A 19532-nucleotide genomic window follows, 5' to 3' on the forward strand; every position below is an offset into this window, starting at 1 on the left:
TGACATAGGCAGGCTCCTCTCTATCGCACGTATTGCACAGACATAAAACCTTAATTTTTTTGTCTGCATTTTAAATGAACTGATCTATTTTTTTGCCTTTTTTTCTAATGCAGAAGTCGCAACATCCTTCATATCTGCTGCATTATATCTAATTAAGTTTCCAACTACAAAGAAACAACGTTATACCTGAACCTGCAATTCTCTGGCAGAAAATTCCAGTAACTCTCCCAAAAGCCTTCTTTTGAAAATAGGTAGTGATTCTTCACGCCTTTAAAACGCAAATAAGATTGAATCAAACAATATTAGTTGCGAAAATTATGATTTCAAAGCAATATGTAGATGATTTTCTACAAAAAATTTGCCAGTTACATATATTACCCAAATATAATTAGCATCAAGAATAGGTAAAGCTAAAACATTTTTGAGTTGACAACCAAGGAAAATTAAAGTAAAAACATTAACAAAACCACATGCTCCCAAGTTTGAGGATAAATGACCAATTAAGTGTTAATAAGTTTAAGTTCATATTCAAATTCCAAACTAGTGCACTTTTAATTTGAAATTCATAAAAAGGTATATAACATGCTTAACATATTTATATTTTTATCTGACAAGAAACTCGTAAATGAATTACATTGATGTTACAAAAGACAACGGCGATGTCTGTTTTAGATATCAAAACACTTTGCGGTCAATAAGATCATAAAATATATTCATATCTTCATAGAACATGCAATTCACAGACAGAGATACAAAATGCATTATTTGTTATTATCCTCTGTTGAATGCGATTTTTTACTACATATAAGTAGAATAAATACATCTATAGCCCAAAGAGTATTCAAGGGTTTATACATAAATCAATATCCAAATCCAAAATTTCTGCATTAAATATGAATGTGAAGGATGCACCTGATTCGTTGGTCACCTGTACTAGATCCCCCAACCATAGAAAGCCACTCAGCACAATGAATTGTCGCTTCAATATCCTGTCAAAGAATATCACAACCACATAAAGAATCAAAATATGCTTAGAATGAGAACATTCAACAAACATTTAACTGAAATGGTGGGAAAAAATATTTAACTGAAATGGTGGGAAAAAATATTACAGACGGGCTAAACTCCCTAAAGAGGTTCTCTCTGATCAGTGACATGACCGAGGGACAAGAAGGGTAGTTAATATTTTCAAGTAACTTTTGATATCATTCGAGATCCTCAATATATTACCCTCCTCACTCGATTTTTTGCTTCCATCCACAGGAGAAGACTGAAGTAAATAGTTTTGCTCTTATACCGATGTTTCTTCTAAAAATTCCAAACATATATTTTTTGCAATATAAAATTTTTTTTTGATTGCGCTAATTCAATACCCAGATACTAATAGAGGTTCCCCAAGTCTTTCTCGAATGTTTGCATCAATAAGGGTCATAGATCTCGAATTCCAATCCTATCATCTCTAATATAAAGTTGTCATTAAAATAACCAATAAACATAAAACTGACAGACTCCCTCTCCTTCATGATGAAATGCAAAATGACATGCATTGTTGCTACTCCAAATTCTATTATTGCTTTAAAATCTACGCGCACCTAATTAGTTAGGCATGTCAACTAAAATAGGCTAATGGGAACTTGAAACAAAATCATAATTGTCGGCCAAAAGAAATTCAATGACCCCTAGTGGCGTGTGGGTAAAATAGGCAGCTCTAACGGCCGTATTATTTTTGGTGAAGGTAGATCGAATGAAGGTGGGTTTGGTGGTGGAGTCTTCAAACTATGTTTATGTGTATATATATGTGTATGTATCTAGATATAATACATACTGTAAATACATTCTAGCTAATAAAGACATGAAACAAGCGTTGATACCATACCCCCAGTTGTAAGCAATACATTATATAACTTGTGCTATGTAATACTTCAAAGAGGCCCCTATATAGCAACACAGGTACGCTTGATAAGATATAACAATTACTAAAAAATTATGAGACTGTTTGTCTGGGTTTTAAGCCATCCCAAAATAACTTCAAGTCAAAACAGTCCCGTTTTGTAACAAATTTTAATGAACTCTACAAGAAAACAACCCATACGTTATAAGTTACCAGCAGCTAATTTTTAAACTTCAGCCTGTATTCACTTTGGGTTAAGTATCAAGTTGGTCACTAAAGTGAAGGCCATATATCACTTCTTTCATTGATCTTTTAAAGGTATTATTTTGATCATTAAAGTCGTATAAAATATCAAATGGATACCTCTAAATATGTGTCGAGAAAGTAAATACTTTTTTTGTTAAGTTATACACATTTTTCTTCAACGCTACTATAACCAAATGAAAAGTGGTGAATTCTAGTATTTTCGATAATACATCTAGAATTTTTTTTTAAAGATACTATATATTTTTATTTGAATAAAATTAAATAATTGTAAATTTTAAAATAAATAATAAATATTTATTTTAAATATCTAGATATATTATCTAACTAGGAAGCATGAGTGCGGGTGCGGGAGTGCGCGCTGCGGGGATTCGGGAATTCGGCAAATTCAAAACTATGGGGATTCGGGTGCGGGAGGATTCGGCCAATGTTGATATATTAAAATATATATTATACATGTATTTCAAGAGTTACATATATATATTTAAACCAAATAATCAAATAAATAAGTTTAATATCTTTAACAATTTATAATATAGTTACTTAATAACACAATTATTACACTATAAAGTAGTTAAGTAATAAAATATTCAATTAATCACAGAATTAATCATTAACAAGAATCCCCGAGTATCGAAGAATCCCCAAGAAAAATGTGTAGAACTTAATGAAAAAAATTATTTACTTTCCCGACACATATCTAAAGGTATCCATTTGATATTTTATACAACTCTAGTGATCAAAATGATACCTCTAAAAGATCAATGAAAGAAGTGATATATGACCTTCACTTCAATGACCAGTTTGATACTTAACCCTATTCACTTTTTCCCCCAACCCTTATTTAGCTTCCATCTCGCTTTCAGCATATGCCAATCCTTCACATCCGCTTTCATTAGAACTCCATGTAATCTCTCATCTCCTCGTTTTCTGATATATATGATATATATATATATATATCATCTTTTATTTGCAATACATTATATATAGAAAAGCGTGTGTGTGTCATATTTTTTTGAATGCCAAATCCCTCGATTATCGTTGTGCTATTTGTATTTCTTTAGTCAATTGTAATTTGCTTTAATGTTAGTTATGCAGTGTTTTTGCGCTTAATGTTTGAAAACCCACCCCATTTGTCTTTAACCCTATTAGGTGCTCAGATTTTTATATTTTACTTGGGAGTCAAAATTACCAAAGACTTGATTCACAAGTCAAATTATACAAACAGATGGTAACAGCCTATAAGTAAAAAAATAACAATAATAATAATTTACAGCCAACATAAACAACTATAATTTGTAAGTAACTTACTACAAGCTAACTCAGATGAGCTATGTATATAACTATTCGAGATATTATGCATATAATATTCTTAAAAGAAGAATGACTGAACTGAGAGTAAAGGAGTTTTTTGCTATAATTTAGTCCTCGATTCGGCAAACTACTAGGATATCCTCATTGAACATTAACACACCATTGCCACACCACTGCCGTTTAGCCATCATTAACAAAAGTATGAAACAAAGAAATAAGAACAGATAAGACGCAACCATCCATCTTTCTGAAACATTAAATGCTCTAATGTGATTATGAGGAAATTGTGCAAGCATCGGAAATGGTAATTAATACTCCTGTCCCACTCAAACTAGCTTGTTTGACTTTTCTTGGTCCAATTGCCAAACTTTCACTAACTTTTAAAAATTATTGATTTACATATCTACAAATTTTAACAAGAATGTATGCAATAATAGATCACTTACATTTTCTTGTAGTTCTTCTTCAAGAATTACATATAACATATGATATGCTTAACATAAGTTACAAAATTGGTCAATTTGACCAAGAAAGTTGGTAGTTGGTAGGATATAAATTATGTACAGGACTCATAGGGTAAAAATCAAACAAGAACCAACCTTCCATCCGTCTTTCTGGCGCATTGAATGCTCTAACATGATTGTAAGGAAATTGTGTATTAGGTCTTCCATGTCTCTTGAATCCTGAGAATTTGTCCCTGTTCCCCTCTGCAGGCAAAAGTTATACAAGTGAAACATCTAACACCTAATTACACACACACACACATGTGTGTGTGTGTGTGTGTGTTTCATTGAATTTTAACCACCAACATGGCAACAAAACCTTACCCCTGTACATAAATTTCAATAAAATAATGAAGATTTAAAAGAAGACGAGTTTACACGGCGGAGGGTGTGAGACATAAAGGACAAGATGTTACCTCGTAATTAGATATAAGAACCTCCAAAATCCATTCAGGCCATTCCTCCATCTGAGTAAGACTGTTTCTGTTTTCATGATGACTACAAGCCAAAAACAGAAGATCCTGAAGTAATTTGAGAAAAAATAAATATATTAAAATGAATTTCATAAAAAAATGTATCTAGCATGAACGAATCTAACTGCTTGCAACTAGTAATATGATACAGGGCTTAAGAAAGGCAAGGCCCAAAATACTAATACAATATATCAGTAGTTAGTACATCAATAATAGTAGCGATGCCATACATCATAAATTGATTACAAAACAAGATTAACATGAAAAGCATAAATATTCTAATATATTGAGCAATCACTGTTCTACCATCCTTCATATTATCCTTATTATTAATTATATAAAAGAATATAAACATATATTAATTTAGTTGCTGCCGCACCACAGTGACTAAAGCGGTAGATCACTGTTCCCACTCAGCCACTCCCAAGTGGAATCTAACATTCCATTACGTTACATCCAGTTCACCATGCCGAAGATACAAGACTAAAACTGGGACAAGGACTTCAAGATTTACTTTAAAAGCCTGCTTCTAGAGTGAAAGCATCCAACATGAAAAACCTCCGATATTTTCATAAGTGGCACTTACTAGACACACATGATTTGTATATTCCTTGTTAGAAGTGTATAATGAAGCATATAACATATCTCTGTCGTATGGCTAGCAATTTTTTAGCATAAAATCAGACACCAATTTATGACTTATGAGCACACTAGAAATCGAAATATTTGGGGATGGGAACTTTCAACCTATGATATTTTCACGAGGATTCTCAACAAGAAAAGAACTATTCAAAATTATATAAGTCTCCATATTAATATATAAAAACTTTCTTATAGTTGGCACAACATGAATTTAAAAATTTTCATTTACAACAAGACCAATTTGTTATCCTTATCCACGTCAAATTTCAAATGATAAGATAACTACAGGCACAGCTGTTAGGCCGTTGACAAATAAGTGCCAACTAATTAATTCAACCAAGATTCTTGGATTTCAGAGAACAAAACCAGCCTGAAACTGGACGGGATAAAATATCAGTAGTATGTGGCCACTGACTAATAAAACCCTTAATGCGAGATCTAGGAGAGAGAACATGTTTTTTGATGTTGAGGAATGTGGTGCCATGTTTGATGACAAGGTTTCCCCAAATATTCTATGTAGGAATCTGATGGTGCCATGGGAAAGGTAGTGCCCCTTGTTCAATGATAAGGTTTCTTTTCTTAATTTTTATTTGAAAGGAGCTTTGCGAGCTGCACCAAAAAGGTTTATGACTAGCAAAGTCCACCCAAGAAGCCCCTTTTACCTGCACAATTCTGCGACTAAAAGAATCCAAATTCACAACAAACGAAATAAAGAGACACTTCCAAAGAATCAAGCCCATGTAACACTTTCAAGATTTGAAATCGATCTGACATTGAAATCCTCTAATTACTTAATGACAATTATATAACATTTGAATACTTTACATATAGTACCTGTAAAGCTCGATTTTGCAATCCCTTAGGAGCACGAGGAAGTGAACGCAAAAGAACCAGCAGCATTTGCAGCTGCTCAAATCGGTGACCAGAGTCGTAGAAGTTCATCACATCTTCAGTTGATGACATATTTATCTGAAACGCAGAGAAATATGCTCACAATTTGACAGAAAGACTCCATACACAGAGAGCACAGAGATGCCAACATACATAAGCCATCAAATGCAGACTAATACTATTTAATTCTAATGGTGGGCAGAGAATTCATTTATTCACTTCTTAAATACCTTAGCGTAATGTTATACCTTGTTGGCCCTTCCTATATTTCTACGGTATTGACTAGAAAAAGTCTGACAGCACGGTGCAAAAAATTATTAACTGTTGGAAAATGCGGGAAAAAGAGGTGAAGCGGTGATGGGATTTTGGCTTCACATACGAGTGGTCCAGTAGAATAGTTTATACAATTAATAATCAAGATGTTTAGTATTATATTAGATTTTGGTCATTTTGGAGTTCAGTAATGGCCAAGTGGTCTTTTAGCTTTCAAGGTATTAATTACTGTTTGAATATATTTGATTTTGGTCACAGTCGCATACACTGTCACATGTCTCAATTGCTTATGTTTAATGTTCCAAGTAGCTTATAGATTTCTAGCTTCATCAAACAGGATGCTTGATGATAACCTAACTTAAGTGATCTCCCTACTACAAACAGTCAGAACACGAATAATTAAGTGTCACATACCGATGCACCCAATAAAGCTGTATAGACATTGCTAGTCATGAGCCTGTTTGGTGCAGCTTGGAAAGCTTTTTGTAGAGCAAAATAAAGAAGGGAAACCTTGTCGTCAAACATGGTACCACCCTCCTGAAGCAGACCAAGAGGGTTTCCTGTAACATCTGGAGTAGCATTTGAATTAAATATCAGATGTCCTGATATAACTAAGGCACCTAATAGCCCAATAATGGCAACAAGGATGCCATCACCATTTTCAACATTGTAGGCATTATTTCTTGCATTTTCACCACTTATTGAGAAATGTATATCTCCCAAATTTTTAGCAAAAGACTTCTCAGACACAGATGTCATCCTTTCAATTACGCCAGTGGCAATTGGATTCGAACCCTTGTTGCCAGACTCACTTACAATTGATCCTTCTTCCAAAGCTAGTGACGTCTCCTTAATGTTAATGCCAATTTCATCATCATTCTTCTGTTCAGATAAGTGGACAACTAACTCTGTTGTGTTCACAACTGAAGGGTCAGAAGTGGTGTTGTCTCCGGCTTTTGCTTCACGCTGCAACAGGACAAGAAGTGATTCTATGCCACCCGATGATGTGAAGGCCTCTGCAAATGTTTGAGCCCTGGATGCATTTGGCTGCACTACTAACCTGTGTATCAGGTGCAAAACCCTTGCTACCTGGATATGGGCAATCCCAATACATGTTAGACAAAAGAATAATTTTACACACACACACACACACACACACATATATATATCATAGCGGATAGCACTTGTCCAACAGTCTAACTTGCCAAAAGCTAAGAATGCCAAAAAAGTTACATCATGGACACATGGATAGAACTTGTCCAACACTCTAACCTGTGTAACAACTGATTAATAATCACCAATCAGCTTCAGTACATATTATTTATATGTGCCTATAAGATATGATGTACATTGTATGTTGTTAAAATTCCTGCTGAGATACCCCTTGTATCCCTTGTAGAAATGTTTGCTAACATACGGTGTTCATAATATTCCATCAAGTAATTCAGCTAAGTCAAATGATCCAAGGTCTCCCATCTGCTTGCGATTTGGCGTGGCCAATCCAATCACCGTTTAATTTTCACTCATTATCAAATCGACCAGAAGTAAATAAGCAAGAATATAAGTTACAATACCTGGTTTGGTTGCGGACAATCAACCATGAATCCGAGTAAACAACGAACATCATCAACAGCCAAGGATGGAGGAGCTGCCACCACTAGGAGCTCAATGACAACCATAAGCTCATCAACCAAAGCGTTAACCTCGCCAAGAGGACGCAACGCCTCTTGTAAAGAAAATGTGTTTATAGAATCTTTTTCACGAATGGTCCAATAACATTTCCTGCAGCCATCAAGAAGCATCTGAATAGCATTAGCATCTCGCATTACAGATGACTCCGTAAAAACCATATCGGCAAGAGATGCTAAAAGCTTCTTTTGCAGTCCATAGCTGCATAAGCTCCAAATTTTCAGGTCTAATAATAGTGTGCTAAACAGCTGGACTTTGAGTGAATGATTAAATTTTTGTGATTGGCACAGAATGACTACTGCTGCAACAAGCTCCTCATCTGCCACTCCATGATTTGTCACATCAAGAGAGGATAGAGTTTGTAGAAGATAGTCTAAAATTCTAGACAAAACCTCGGGACCTCTTATACGACACAACTCCTCATTGTTACCTGGGTGTTGAATAGCCATAGAAATTACTCTAAATATAGGAGCAGCAAGAGAAGTTGTGGCCACAGACAATGACAGGTTCCCTTTATGAGGTTCTAAAGTAGTATCATGAACATGACTTACTACCAATGGAAGTAAAGACATAGGTCCTCCATACGCCAATCCCCAAAAAGCCTCTGCAGGTCGAATTCTTGTAGCAACATGTACTTGTCCCAGAACCTCTGCTGGTCTTCGGAGCATGCCTGTACAGACAATATCATTATTAGAATTGAGATGAAAAATAGTAATAACATACTTACTAGTCACTTCTACCCAGAAGAGTTTCAGAGCCAGCTAACCTTGATTGACGAATTAAAGCAAAAAACAAAGAGACTACCACACAATTTATAGCATGTTATCATTATGAACCTTATGTTCAAATATGAAAGAAGAGCAACACACGACAGACCACGCTGAAATTTAGAATCATAAACAAAAGTAAATGACAGGTGAAGTACAATTATTACATAATGAGTAACAAGAAATACAAAAGCTTTTTTCTAATGTATAAGTACTTTGACTCTTTCAGAGCTACAAAACAAGGTACATTAGATTACTCCCATGGTTCCATTTCAAGGTTGCTTAAAGTTTTCGCACACAGACCAAGAAGTGTAGAAATTATATTAAGTTTTTTATTATCAATCTTTAATTCGTTTATAAACCTCGGATACCAGAAAGAAAGAGTAAAACGAATAATTACACAATAAAAAGAAGCTATAATCTACACTTTGAAGACCAAAATTACTAGTAAATGAATAATTCTAAGAAACCTAAAGCAAAATCTAAAATGCAACAAGGAAAAGTCTAGAGAACAGGTGGGGTCATAACAGGAGCTGCATGTTGGGAAATGAAATTACAATTTTAACCTATCACTTAATTCCTCGTTAAAGAACAGAGGCTAAATGCTTATCTTAATTTTGCACAATTAAGTAAAAAATATATGCTGACCTGTAGCACCAGAAGGGGAGGCATCTGTACAGAACCGCCCACTGAGTAAACTAGGATGGTAAAGCAGGTGAAGGGATTCCCCTATTTCTGCATCAAGTAGTGTACTTTCTTCTGCCTTGCTCTGAACATAGCTGTCTGCTGCAAGCCATGGCATTCCTGCCCCGCTACCAAATGAAGGAAGTGCATCCCCTCCTCTGGCAGCTAACCGTGCTATTTTTTCAGGACCAATTGCTTCTTTGAAGATATATACAGGTCCCACCTCAGCAAATAAAGGACACTGGCGACGACGACGCTGCAGACCGGCCATTGTTGGTGGTGGATTAGTCCCGATACAGCAAAATGCAAGTGGCTTGGATATTCTGGGAAAATCGAATGGGCGGCTTTCATACAAGGATCCATTTATATACAACCTAAGCTCACTCTCTGCCTTCCCAAGTAATCCTTGCTTGCAAGTATGCTCCAGACCAATAAAATACCAACATTGCGGCTTGAAAGCATGAGTAAAATGTAAAGATGTCTTTTTTCCCTTCCCACTACCACTTTCAACCACTAAAAATTGAGCATGAAAATAAGCCTCCATGCCCTGATTATCAGCAGACAAGAAGCTGAATAATCGAGGCATGTGGGCTGTGCCTTCACCAGCTAGTGCACTAGCAGCGGCAGCGGCAGACATAGCAGATGATTTTCCTGATTTAGCAGCGGCAGCTGCAGCTATTGCAGCCGCAGCGGTGGCTGCGTTGAGAGTATCCGCAAATGATTCAATGTAGATCCATGTTGCAAAAGTATATCCATTGATAAATGGCCAACGGCTTTCCCCTGGACCTAGCAATCCAGAACTTTCACCATCAAACTCAAATGTACATGCTGGACCTGCTGACTCTTTTCCACCCATGGCTTTCTCCAATGAGAACATTAAACGACCCGCCCATTCAGTAGTGAGTGTTTTTGAGATCACTCCAAACCACCGATGCAGGTCAGTCACACTGAGAGAATGTCCAGCCAAGTACTGGATGCAGTAGCATAAAGGAATACCATCCCATGTCAGTTTCTCTGATACACCCGATTCCTGAACAAATATATTCTCAGCAGAACGCAGAAGAACTCCCAGTAGACCAGCTGCAGAGCACATCGCTCTATTCCGGGTGCAAGCACGCAATATGGCAAGCAATCCTCTGACCATCCGCGTCCTGGTTGACATGAAGCCTTCATTCTCCTCCAGACATGGAAGCCAAGGAATTAGCTCCCCTGCAACTATGGCAGCCCTGGAGTTCAGCATCACACTAGGAGGATTGTCAGCCTCGTCCTCTTCAAACGATTCAACACCTCCCATTGTACCAAGAAGAGAATCAACTACCAAGAAAGCAATACTTTCTGCCTGCTCATCTCCGTTCCCAAAGTGCTCCACACCGCTCACGATATTCTTCAATTTATCCATGCTTTCATGCTTTCCCATTATAGCAGAATCTATTAAATGCAAGAGCTCCGGAGACACATTTGGCACAACAGGCTTTGACTTGGGCTTCTGCGGTGAAGCAACAGGTGAGTATCCACCACCCCCATACAAATCCTTTGTAGAATCAAGAGTAGATAACGACGCATTATGTCCGACATCATCAATGGAGTGTCTATCAGGCTCAGGAATTGGATCATGATTGTAACCAGGACTCGACGGAGAACTAAGCCCTGACGCAACTTTCTCGAGTGAATATTCAGATGCTTCATAGTTACCACCTGTAAATTGTCTCACATTACCCGAACTCCAAGACTGATTCAGATCCCCATGATCTCCCTCAGCTTTATCACCCGTCTGCACTCCATCTTTTAGCGATACTTGCTCAAAATATTCGCCATCCACATCTGTACTTACACTCTCAACCCCTTGTGAATCCCTATTATTACCTAAATCCACAGAACTATGATCACCAGTATCAAACTGTTCCGTATTGGAATTTTCTACTCTACCATCCAAAATCTCGCTTTCACCATCACTTTTCGAACCCTTAACCAAAACATTGTTATTCTCTGGCCCCCCTTCTTCCTCCATCACAAAACCTCATGCAAAAAACTTCCACCCTATATTTCCTGAAACCAACTACAATGTAAGCTCTCTAACAACCTATCAAATAAAACCACAAAAACCCGAAAACCCCCACTTCACAAAACATCCACCAAGTTCACCACACAAACAAATTGAACTCCAAAATCAAAACAATCCCAAAAATACCATCACACTGGACAATCTTGACACAACCCACCAACCCAAATCAACTAAAATCAAAACCCCATTAGTAAAAACCACTAAATTCACATTAACAACAGATCTAAGTATGCAGATCACACAGTTTAAGAAGTTGGGTCTTTACAAATTCGAGAAACAGTCAAAACTGGAGCTTATATACATACAAAAATATACAAAAACACAAATGTAGTAGAAAGAAGTAGTTGCATAACAGTACCTTAGTGGATCTGGGATGCTTGCTGGGAGACTATTGCTTCGATTTGAAGTTTGAAGCAGTAGGTAGCAGTACTAGTGTGAATTTAGAATTTAGTAGAGCAATAAATTTGAAGCGAGAAAGAAAAAGAAATCGAAAAGAGTGGAAATTAAGGGGCTCAAATATTTTAAAGGGCGATCATGGAGACTTTTTTATGGAAAAACATACTTAAAAAATTTAAACGAAGACAAAAATATTAATTTTTATTATTATCAATAACTAATAAATTTTAGATGCATGGATTATTTTTAATTGTTAACTATCAATTTTATGGAGGAAAATATAATGAAATATCTAATTATATGATTTTGTAGATAGTATATATTCTATAATAATTAAATTAAATTTAAATTAAACAACAAAGCTCATTCACCATATTTCTATTCACTTTGAAGATTGTTTTGGATGGTATCAAAAGGGCATATTTTTAGGGGATAAAATTTAATGATTTCATGAAGGCTAGCTTATGCTTATTGGGCTTATGTTTGTTGTTTGGTGCTCTTTGGTCTTAAGATTGCTTGAAATTAAATATTTTTTTTTAATCTAATTAATCGAGATAATGATTTTGCTTCGTAATCTTAAACTGGCATATCTTTAACAGGTCATTTTCTAGTACTGTGATTCATCAATATTATCACCGACATTTTCAAAATAGTAATTCTCTTTCTAAAAGTCGGTAATTAATCATGATCAATCACTGACTGATTCATGTTCCGTAGTTCGCCAAACAGATTAAATTTTTAATTAATCTCCGATCAATTCAATTAATCTCTGATTAATCCTTATTCCGTGATTTCATCTGTTAATTCTGATTTCCATTTTTTACAACACTACATAATATATTTTAACTTTATTAATAAGTGTTAATTTCGACGATGAATAGAATATAATGTAAGAGACGAGTAGAATATAGTGTCATTGTTGGTTTGAGTTATCCTAATGAGGTTATTTCAGATGAGCTAAATATGATACATGGGTGAGAAGATGTATTTTGTATGTCTCCTGGTCTTATTATTTTTTTGAAGTCAATACTCGTCGGTTAGTCATAATGATGTTTTACCAGCTAACGGCACAGTATAGCAACTAATTACTTATATAAAGGTAATTAGTGAATTAAATTGATGATAATAATGATATGGTTATTTGTTTTTAGAAGAAATTTTATAATTTGATTTGATCATGGTAGTTATTTGAGAGATTTAATTATATTTTAAAAATATCTAATCGAGATATAGAATTATCATTGTGATAGAAATTTTAGTTTTTTCTTTTTTGAACGCATAGAAATTTTAGTTATGTACTCTCTGGTTCACTTTTTACACCTAACTTTAGCTGCTTTGATCACATAACAAATATTAATACTTTTGTGATTTTTTTTTAATCGATATACGGTAGAACATAAATATTTTTATTCAGAAAAAAAAATTTAAAAATACAAATTTTAAACATGTGGTCAAACCTCCTAAATATAAGTGTAAAAAGTTAAACGCCCAGACCAAATGAGGTAGTAATTAGTTGGGCGATGGAATTAATGTTATATTGTCATAATTTTGAGTTGTATGCTCTAAAAATAATATAACGGATAGTCGATGGAGGACAATTTACGATTCAACATAAATATGTTAGATATTCGATGTAGGATAGTTTTATATTTAATTTAAATTTAATGGATAGCCAATAAAAAAAGAATTTTATACTCAAACGATGTATGTCAAGGGTGTGAAAATAATATCAACAAATAATATACATCCCCCGTAAAACACACGTTTAGAGCATATTCAATAAACTTTTCAAGTTCTTAACCTTTTTTTTTCTTATAATCAAGTTTTTAGTTTTAAATTTTAAAAAAATTTGAAAATAATACTCCAACTTTTAGTCACTCTTCAAAAATTTAAGAGCATTATTTCTCTCCTCTTATTTGAAAAATATCTAGGTGTTAGTTAATATATTATTGGTGAACATAATATTTACCTTACTCTCACTCTTATTTTTTGATAAGCAGGATATATTATAAATAATAGTCTGAACACATCAATCCAAATCTAGCCCTTATAATTTGGTAAACGACACGAAAAATTCGGATTTGATTTTCGATATTCGGTACACGAATACGAAAATACGTTGAATTTAGTGTCAGGTTCAGATTTTTATTTTATAAACACGAAAGTACACGAATTTACACGATATAAATATATTTTTTAGAAATAAGTATATGTTAATGTAAAAATATATATATATACACTTTTAATACATATACATGTACAAATTTGTACACAATTGCATACATATATAAAAATTTAATATATATTTTATTATATAATACATAAAAATGTATATATTTCATTATATAATATATAAAAATGTATTTTTTTAAATATTTTATTTAAATTAAATTATTATATTTGTATTAAATGTCGAAAAGACATGTTTCGAAATGAGTATGAGTTCGAGTTTGGATACACAAACTCGAAACAGGTCGGATATGAGTTTACCTCAAGTACACAAAACGAAACACGATTGCGAGGACGAGATCTGTCCCAATCCCAAAATTAAACAGACACGTGATCTGAACCAAAAAGCAACACCACTGACCAAAAGAGAAAATAACTACACTTCCTTCTTAAACTGAAACCTAAAATTGGAACTAATATTAAAACTAAGCAAGACAGCAAGATTAACATGTGACTTCAAATGCTCTTTCTGATTTCCTTTATGCCGTCTGATTGCCATCCGTCTCCCTATGGGATTCTTCGAAGCGCGCCATTTCCACCAAGGCACCAACACTTCCTTCACAGCCATTAGATCATAGCTTGTATCAAAGAATCGAGTCAATTTTCTCTCCAATTTTTCTCACAAATAATAATAAAATATAAACAGACAACAAATGTAAAAAATGATATTGAAATGCCACGATATTCAATCATATATTATTTTTCTTAAAATAATTTAGGAACTCCGAAGATGATCTTAGAAAGACTTCATCCTTTCAACTTCTTTATTTTTTTTTGACAAACGAGTATATCATAGTTTCCGCTTTGATATATAAGTAGAAGTCTTCGAATGTATAAGTTTGTGTTTGTCAGGCATCTTCAACCGAAATCCAAATTTGGGGCAGTTTTGCCCCAAATCCAAATTTGGATAAGTGAATAGTACCGGTCCAAATTTGGATTACTACTGTGCACTGATTCAAATCTTTTTAATATTAAAATATTATTATTTTTATTATTTGATGATTTTGTTAATGTTATTACAGATAGATTAATTAAGATTAGAATAAAACTAAAACAGTAATTAATTATAAATCAAAATTTCACAATACATAAAATTTCAACAATTTATCAATCGCTACGGAAAAATCAAAGATAAAGATGCACATCTTGAACTTCGAAATGCACTAATTGAGCATTTGCGGGAAGAATATACAAATTCTAAGGATTAATATTTTAATGTAATTTTTTAATATTTTAAATTTATTTTTATGCACTGTTTTAATTTTTTCGAATTATTTCGTAATATTTTATCTTTGTATAGTCGTTGATTGTATTATTATAATCAATGATAAAATTAGTTAATCATTTTTTAAAATATTTAAAATCAAAATATATGAATATTATAAATATAATGAATTTGAATCAATATTTGGATCACATGGTTGGAATGAGATTGAGATCCCGCTCTAAATTTGTATCATTTGGTGATCCAAATTTGGATCTATGATTGGAGTTAGCCTTAGTGAAAAGGTTGGGACACTTGAAGGTATGTTGGCATGCATTACTCAACAAAAATAACGATTTATTTAGAAAAAAAATCATATTTTTAAAAATTTAGAAGAAATTAAGGTTATGAACTTCATTTATGGCTAAAATTCTTAACATGCGGAAAAGTAAACATTGATCGCGGATTAATGTTTACAGAGATTACTACCAAGTCTGTCACGTACCTTGAAATTGAATTCTTTAGATATTCCAGATCTTTCAATTCAATCTAGCACCGTTTAGAAACAGCGTCTACGTTCAAAGCACATGTTTAAACCAGACAGGGTATTACTGGTTTATTTACCCAGAAATGAACCGATGAATATTCAAACAAATGGTCCATCTTTCTCCTCTCTTAACTCATTCACCAACCATGAATTTTCAATGACCCCATATAAATAGATTCACATAATGTTCATCACTCATTAAACCATCCAGAACATACACAATGGAACGAGACTCCTCTGCCATTGACGAGCCCTACAAGTTCCTTAAAATCGTTCCCAACTCCGATGGTTCTGTCACAAGATTCGAACTCTTTCCCCGCGTTCCCCCAACCCCTGAAGTCACCGAACCTGAAAAACAACTCGCTCTGTCGAAAGACATTACCCTCAACGCAGAAAATAAAACATTTCTCCGTCTCTACCGCCCTGTCAAATGTGATAATAAGCTTCCTGTAATAATTGATTTTCACGCGGGAGGTTTTGTGATATTGAGCGCTACATCCGAGCCTTTTCATGATATGTGGACACGTGCCTCTGCTTTAGCCCCTGCTTTGGTTATAACGGTGGAATATCGGTTGGCGCCTGAGAATCGGCTTCCAGCCGCGTATGAGGACGCGGTGGAGGCTATTATGTGGGTGCGTGATCAAGCGAGGGAGGTTGAGGGTTGTGATCCGTGGATGAAAGAGCTGGCTGATTATTCTAATGTTCATGTTATGGGTACGAGCGCGGGTGGTAATATTGTTTACCATGCAGCTTTACGTGTTCTGGACGTGGACATAAGTCCCGTCCAGATAAAAGGGCTGATTATGAATCAGCCCTTTTTTGGCGGGGTGGAGAGAACCCCGTCAGAGGAAAAGTTAAGTAGAAATCCGGTTTTACCATTGTCAGTGATTGATTTGTTGTGGGTATTGGCTCTGCCTCCTGGATGTGATCGTGATCACGAGTATTCTAATCCGTTGGATGGTGGAGGTGATCCGAAGATTGAAAGACTGCCGAGGTGTTTGATAAGAGGGTTTGAATTGGATCCATTGGTGGATAGAATAAAGAAGCTTGCGAAGATGTTGGATGAACGCGGGGTGAAGGTAGTGGCCAAGATTGACGAGGGAGGGTGTCACGGGGCGGAGATTATTGATCTAGGAAAGCTGCAGGAATTGTTTCTGCAGATTAAGGATTTCATCTACTCTTCTTGATTATTCAGTAGAAGTGAAATGTGATGTTGAATTACTATCAGTTTATTCCTTATTACTAGAAACTAGCAGACTTTGATCAGCAAAAGACATTCAACACAATGATATAAGGTTTGTGAATACATGCATGCTGTTTTGCTCTTATCGAAAAAGATTATGTTCAATTAATTTAAGTGTGAATTAATGGAAAAGAGAAGAAGAAGAAGGAAGACTTATGTTCAATAAACTTATATATCAAATTTTTATTCAGAAAAAAATTCTTACAAATAAATTTTAAAATTATGTTTTATAAGAACATTAAAGTGCATGTCCCGTGACTCCCGTCCCATAAGCATTAAAACACATGTCCTGTCCAATCCCCCAGTATATACAATTGGCTGGGACGGAGGGGAGTAATATATGCCACACCGCACAGATTGGTGCCCTGACAACCACTTGTTTCTATAAATGTACAACTATGACTTGTTCAGTTGTTCTTAAGACAAACAAACTAAAACATTGCAAACAGAGTCCTATGCCATTTATAGAAACACAATGGAAACAGATTCCTCTGCCGTTAATGCTATTGATGAAGCTTACAATTTCCTGCAAGCTGTTCCGAATCCGGATGGTTCACTCACCCGATCTGAATTTTTCCCCAGCGTTCCTCCCTCACCCGAACTCGTAGCTGGCTCAGCATCTGAAAACCAGCTAGCTCTCTCCAAAGACATTCAACTTAACACAAAAAACCAGACCTTTCTTCGCCTCTATCGCCCTACCAACCACACTGAGAAGCTTCCCATAATCATTGATTTTCATGGGGGAGGTTTCGTTATTGGTAGCGCTGCATCAGCTCCCTTTCATGAAATCTGGAACGGTGCTTCTGCTTTTGCCCCTTCTTTAGTCATAAGCGTTGATTATCGTCTAGCACCAGAGCACCGTCTTCCAGCTGCGTATGATGATGCTTTGGAAGCCATAATGTGGGTACGTGATCAAGCCAGAGAAGTCAATACTCGTGATCCTTGGATGAAGGACTTGGCTGATTATTCCAATGTTTATATTATGGGTACCAGCGCCGGTGGTAATATTGCTTACCATGCAAATTTACTTGCTCTGGACGCGGATATGAGTCCGGTCCAGATCAAAGGGTTGATACTGAATCAGCCCTTTTTTGGAGGGGTTCAACGAACACAGTCTGAAGAAAGGTTAAGCACTAATCCAAATTTACCGTTAAATGTCAGTGATCTGATGTGGCAGCTGGCATTACCGCTGGGATCTGATCGCGACCACGAGTATTCCAATCCCTTAATCAGTTGTAATCCAAAGATCAAACAGTTAACAAGGTGTTTGATGAGAGGGTTTGAAGGGGATCCACTTGTGGATAGAATAAAGGGATTAGTGAAGATGCTAGAGGCCAGTGGTGTGCAGGTGGTGGCCAAGATTGAAGACGGAGGGTGTCATGGTGCAGAGTTAAATGATCAAAGTAAGGTTCAAGAATTGTGTTTACAGATCAAGGATTTCATTTACTCTTCTTGATCAATACAAGCTGATAATATCATGTTATTAGGCCTGTTTGGCTATGAAAATTAAACCCTTATTAAAGGTTACAGAAAAAAGGTAGAGTTTTATGTATTTTTCTTAGAAATAAGTTTAGCCAAACTACGACATTGTTAAATATGTTTACCATAAGTTACTACTGGTTGTCAACTTAAGTTCTTTGAAAAGATTGAATTCTGTTTAGACTCTACAGCTCTCATTTATTTTCAGTGTTTTATCTTCTTAGACCTCAATGAAATCCAGAAATAAATTTGCATGATGCATGCCTTCTCTTGTTCCTTTACAGAGAAGCAGAGTTAGATCTTTAAAAAGACATTTTGGTCAGAAAATGATGAGACATTTTAACACAATGTGACGAGATACAGGACTTCTGTTCACTTGCAAGACATGTTCCAGTTTGATTTCCTTGAATATACTACAGTCTACAGTTGAGCAGAAATCCGGTTTTACCATTATCAGTAATTAATCTGTTGTGGATATTGGCACTGCCCCCTGGATGTGATCATGATCACGAGTATTCTAATCCGTTGGATGGTGGTGGTGATCTGAAGATTGAAAGACTGCCGAGGTGTTTGATAAGAGGGTTTGAATTGGATCCATTGGTGGATAGAATAAAGAAACTTGCGAAGATGTTGGACGCCCAAGGGTGAAGGTGGTGGCCAGGATTGAAGAGGGCGGGTGTCACGGGGCGGAGATTATTGATCTGGGAAAGCTGCAGGAATTGTTTCTGCAGATTAAGGATTTCATCTACTCTTCTTAATTATTCAGTAGAATTACAAATGTAATGTTGAATTACTATCAGTTTATTTCGTATTCCTTTATAAACCAGCAGAGTTTGATCAGTAAAAGACTAATTAGACATTTAACATAATGATTAAGGTTTATGCATACATGAATGCTGCTCTAATGAAAGAAGAGATATGTTCAATAAATGTATGTGTGAATGAAAGAAAAAAGAAAACTATATGATTGTGGACAGAAAA

The 19532-nt window shown here is 35.3% G+C and overlaps 3 protein-coding genes across 4 annotated transcripts in view; 2 read left to right on the plus strand and 1 right to left on the minus strand.

Annotated features, from left to right (window-relative positions):
- The window catches only part of LOC108195762 (BEACH domain-containing protein C2), a 36603-nt gene extending 24634 nt beyond the window's left edge, over positions 1–11969 (minus strand). Inside the window, exons 1-9 of one of the 2 annotated variants that reach the window (XM_017362711.2) lie at positions 11812–11969; positions 9356–11437; positions 7826–8610; positions 6666–7340; positions 5922–6056; positions 4389–4493; positions 4069–4176; positions 913–989; positions 187–268 (exon numbers count right to left, since the gene is read on the minus strand). In XM_017362711.2, the coding sequence (XP_017218200.1) occupies positions 187–268; positions 913–989; positions 4069–4176; positions 4389–4493; positions 5922–6056; positions 6666–7340; positions 7826–8610; positions 9356–11399 (4011 nt within the window). In that variant the 5' untranslated portion in view covers positions 11400–11437; positions 11812–11969. Of the gene's footprint in view, positions 1–186; positions 269–912; positions 990–4068; positions 4177–4388; positions 4494–5921; positions 6057–6665; positions 7341–7825; positions 8611–9355; positions 11783–11811 lie in introns of those variants that run through there. The other variant, XM_064081772.1, reaches the window with a different exon arrangement.
- A 3950-nt stretch (positions 11970–15919) lies between these two features.
- On the plus strand, positions 15920–17157 carry LOC135146721 (probable carboxylesterase 8). The gene has a single exon (XM_064080804.1). It carries the CDS (start codon positions 16051–16053, stop codon positions 17014–17016), a length of 966 nt encoding a protein of 321 aa, XP_063936874.1. The 5' UTR covers positions 15920–16050; the 3' UTR covers positions 17017–17157.
- A 299-nt stretch (positions 17158–17456) lies between these two features.
- Positions 17457–19530, plus strand: LOC108194114 (probable carboxylesterase 8). The gene has a single exon (XM_017361013.2). It carries the CDS (start codon positions 17548–17550, stop codon positions 18526–18528), a length of 981 nt encoding a protein of 326 aa, XP_017216502.2. The 5' UTR covers positions 17457–17547; the 3' UTR covers positions 18529–19530.
- Positions 19531–19532: the final 2 nt, after the last annotated feature.

The sequence above is a fragment of the Daucus carota genome, chromosome 7, assembly GCF_001625215.2.
Source record: "Daucus carota subsp. sativus chromosome 7, DH1 v3.0, whole genome shotgun sequence".
Lineage (NCBI taxonomy): Eukaryota > Viridiplantae > Streptophyta > Magnoliopsida > Apiales > Apiaceae > Daucus > Daucus carota.

Excerpts from the sequence above, each read along its gene's own strand:
- LOC135146721 (XM_064080804.1), top strand. The coding sequence starts at position 16,051 with ATGGAACGAGACTCCTCTGCCATTGACGAGCCCTACAAGTTCCTTAAA.
- LOC108194114 (XM_017361013.2), top strand. The coding sequence starts at position 17,548 with ATGGAAACAGATTCCTCTGCCGTTAATGCTATTGATGAAGCTTACAAT.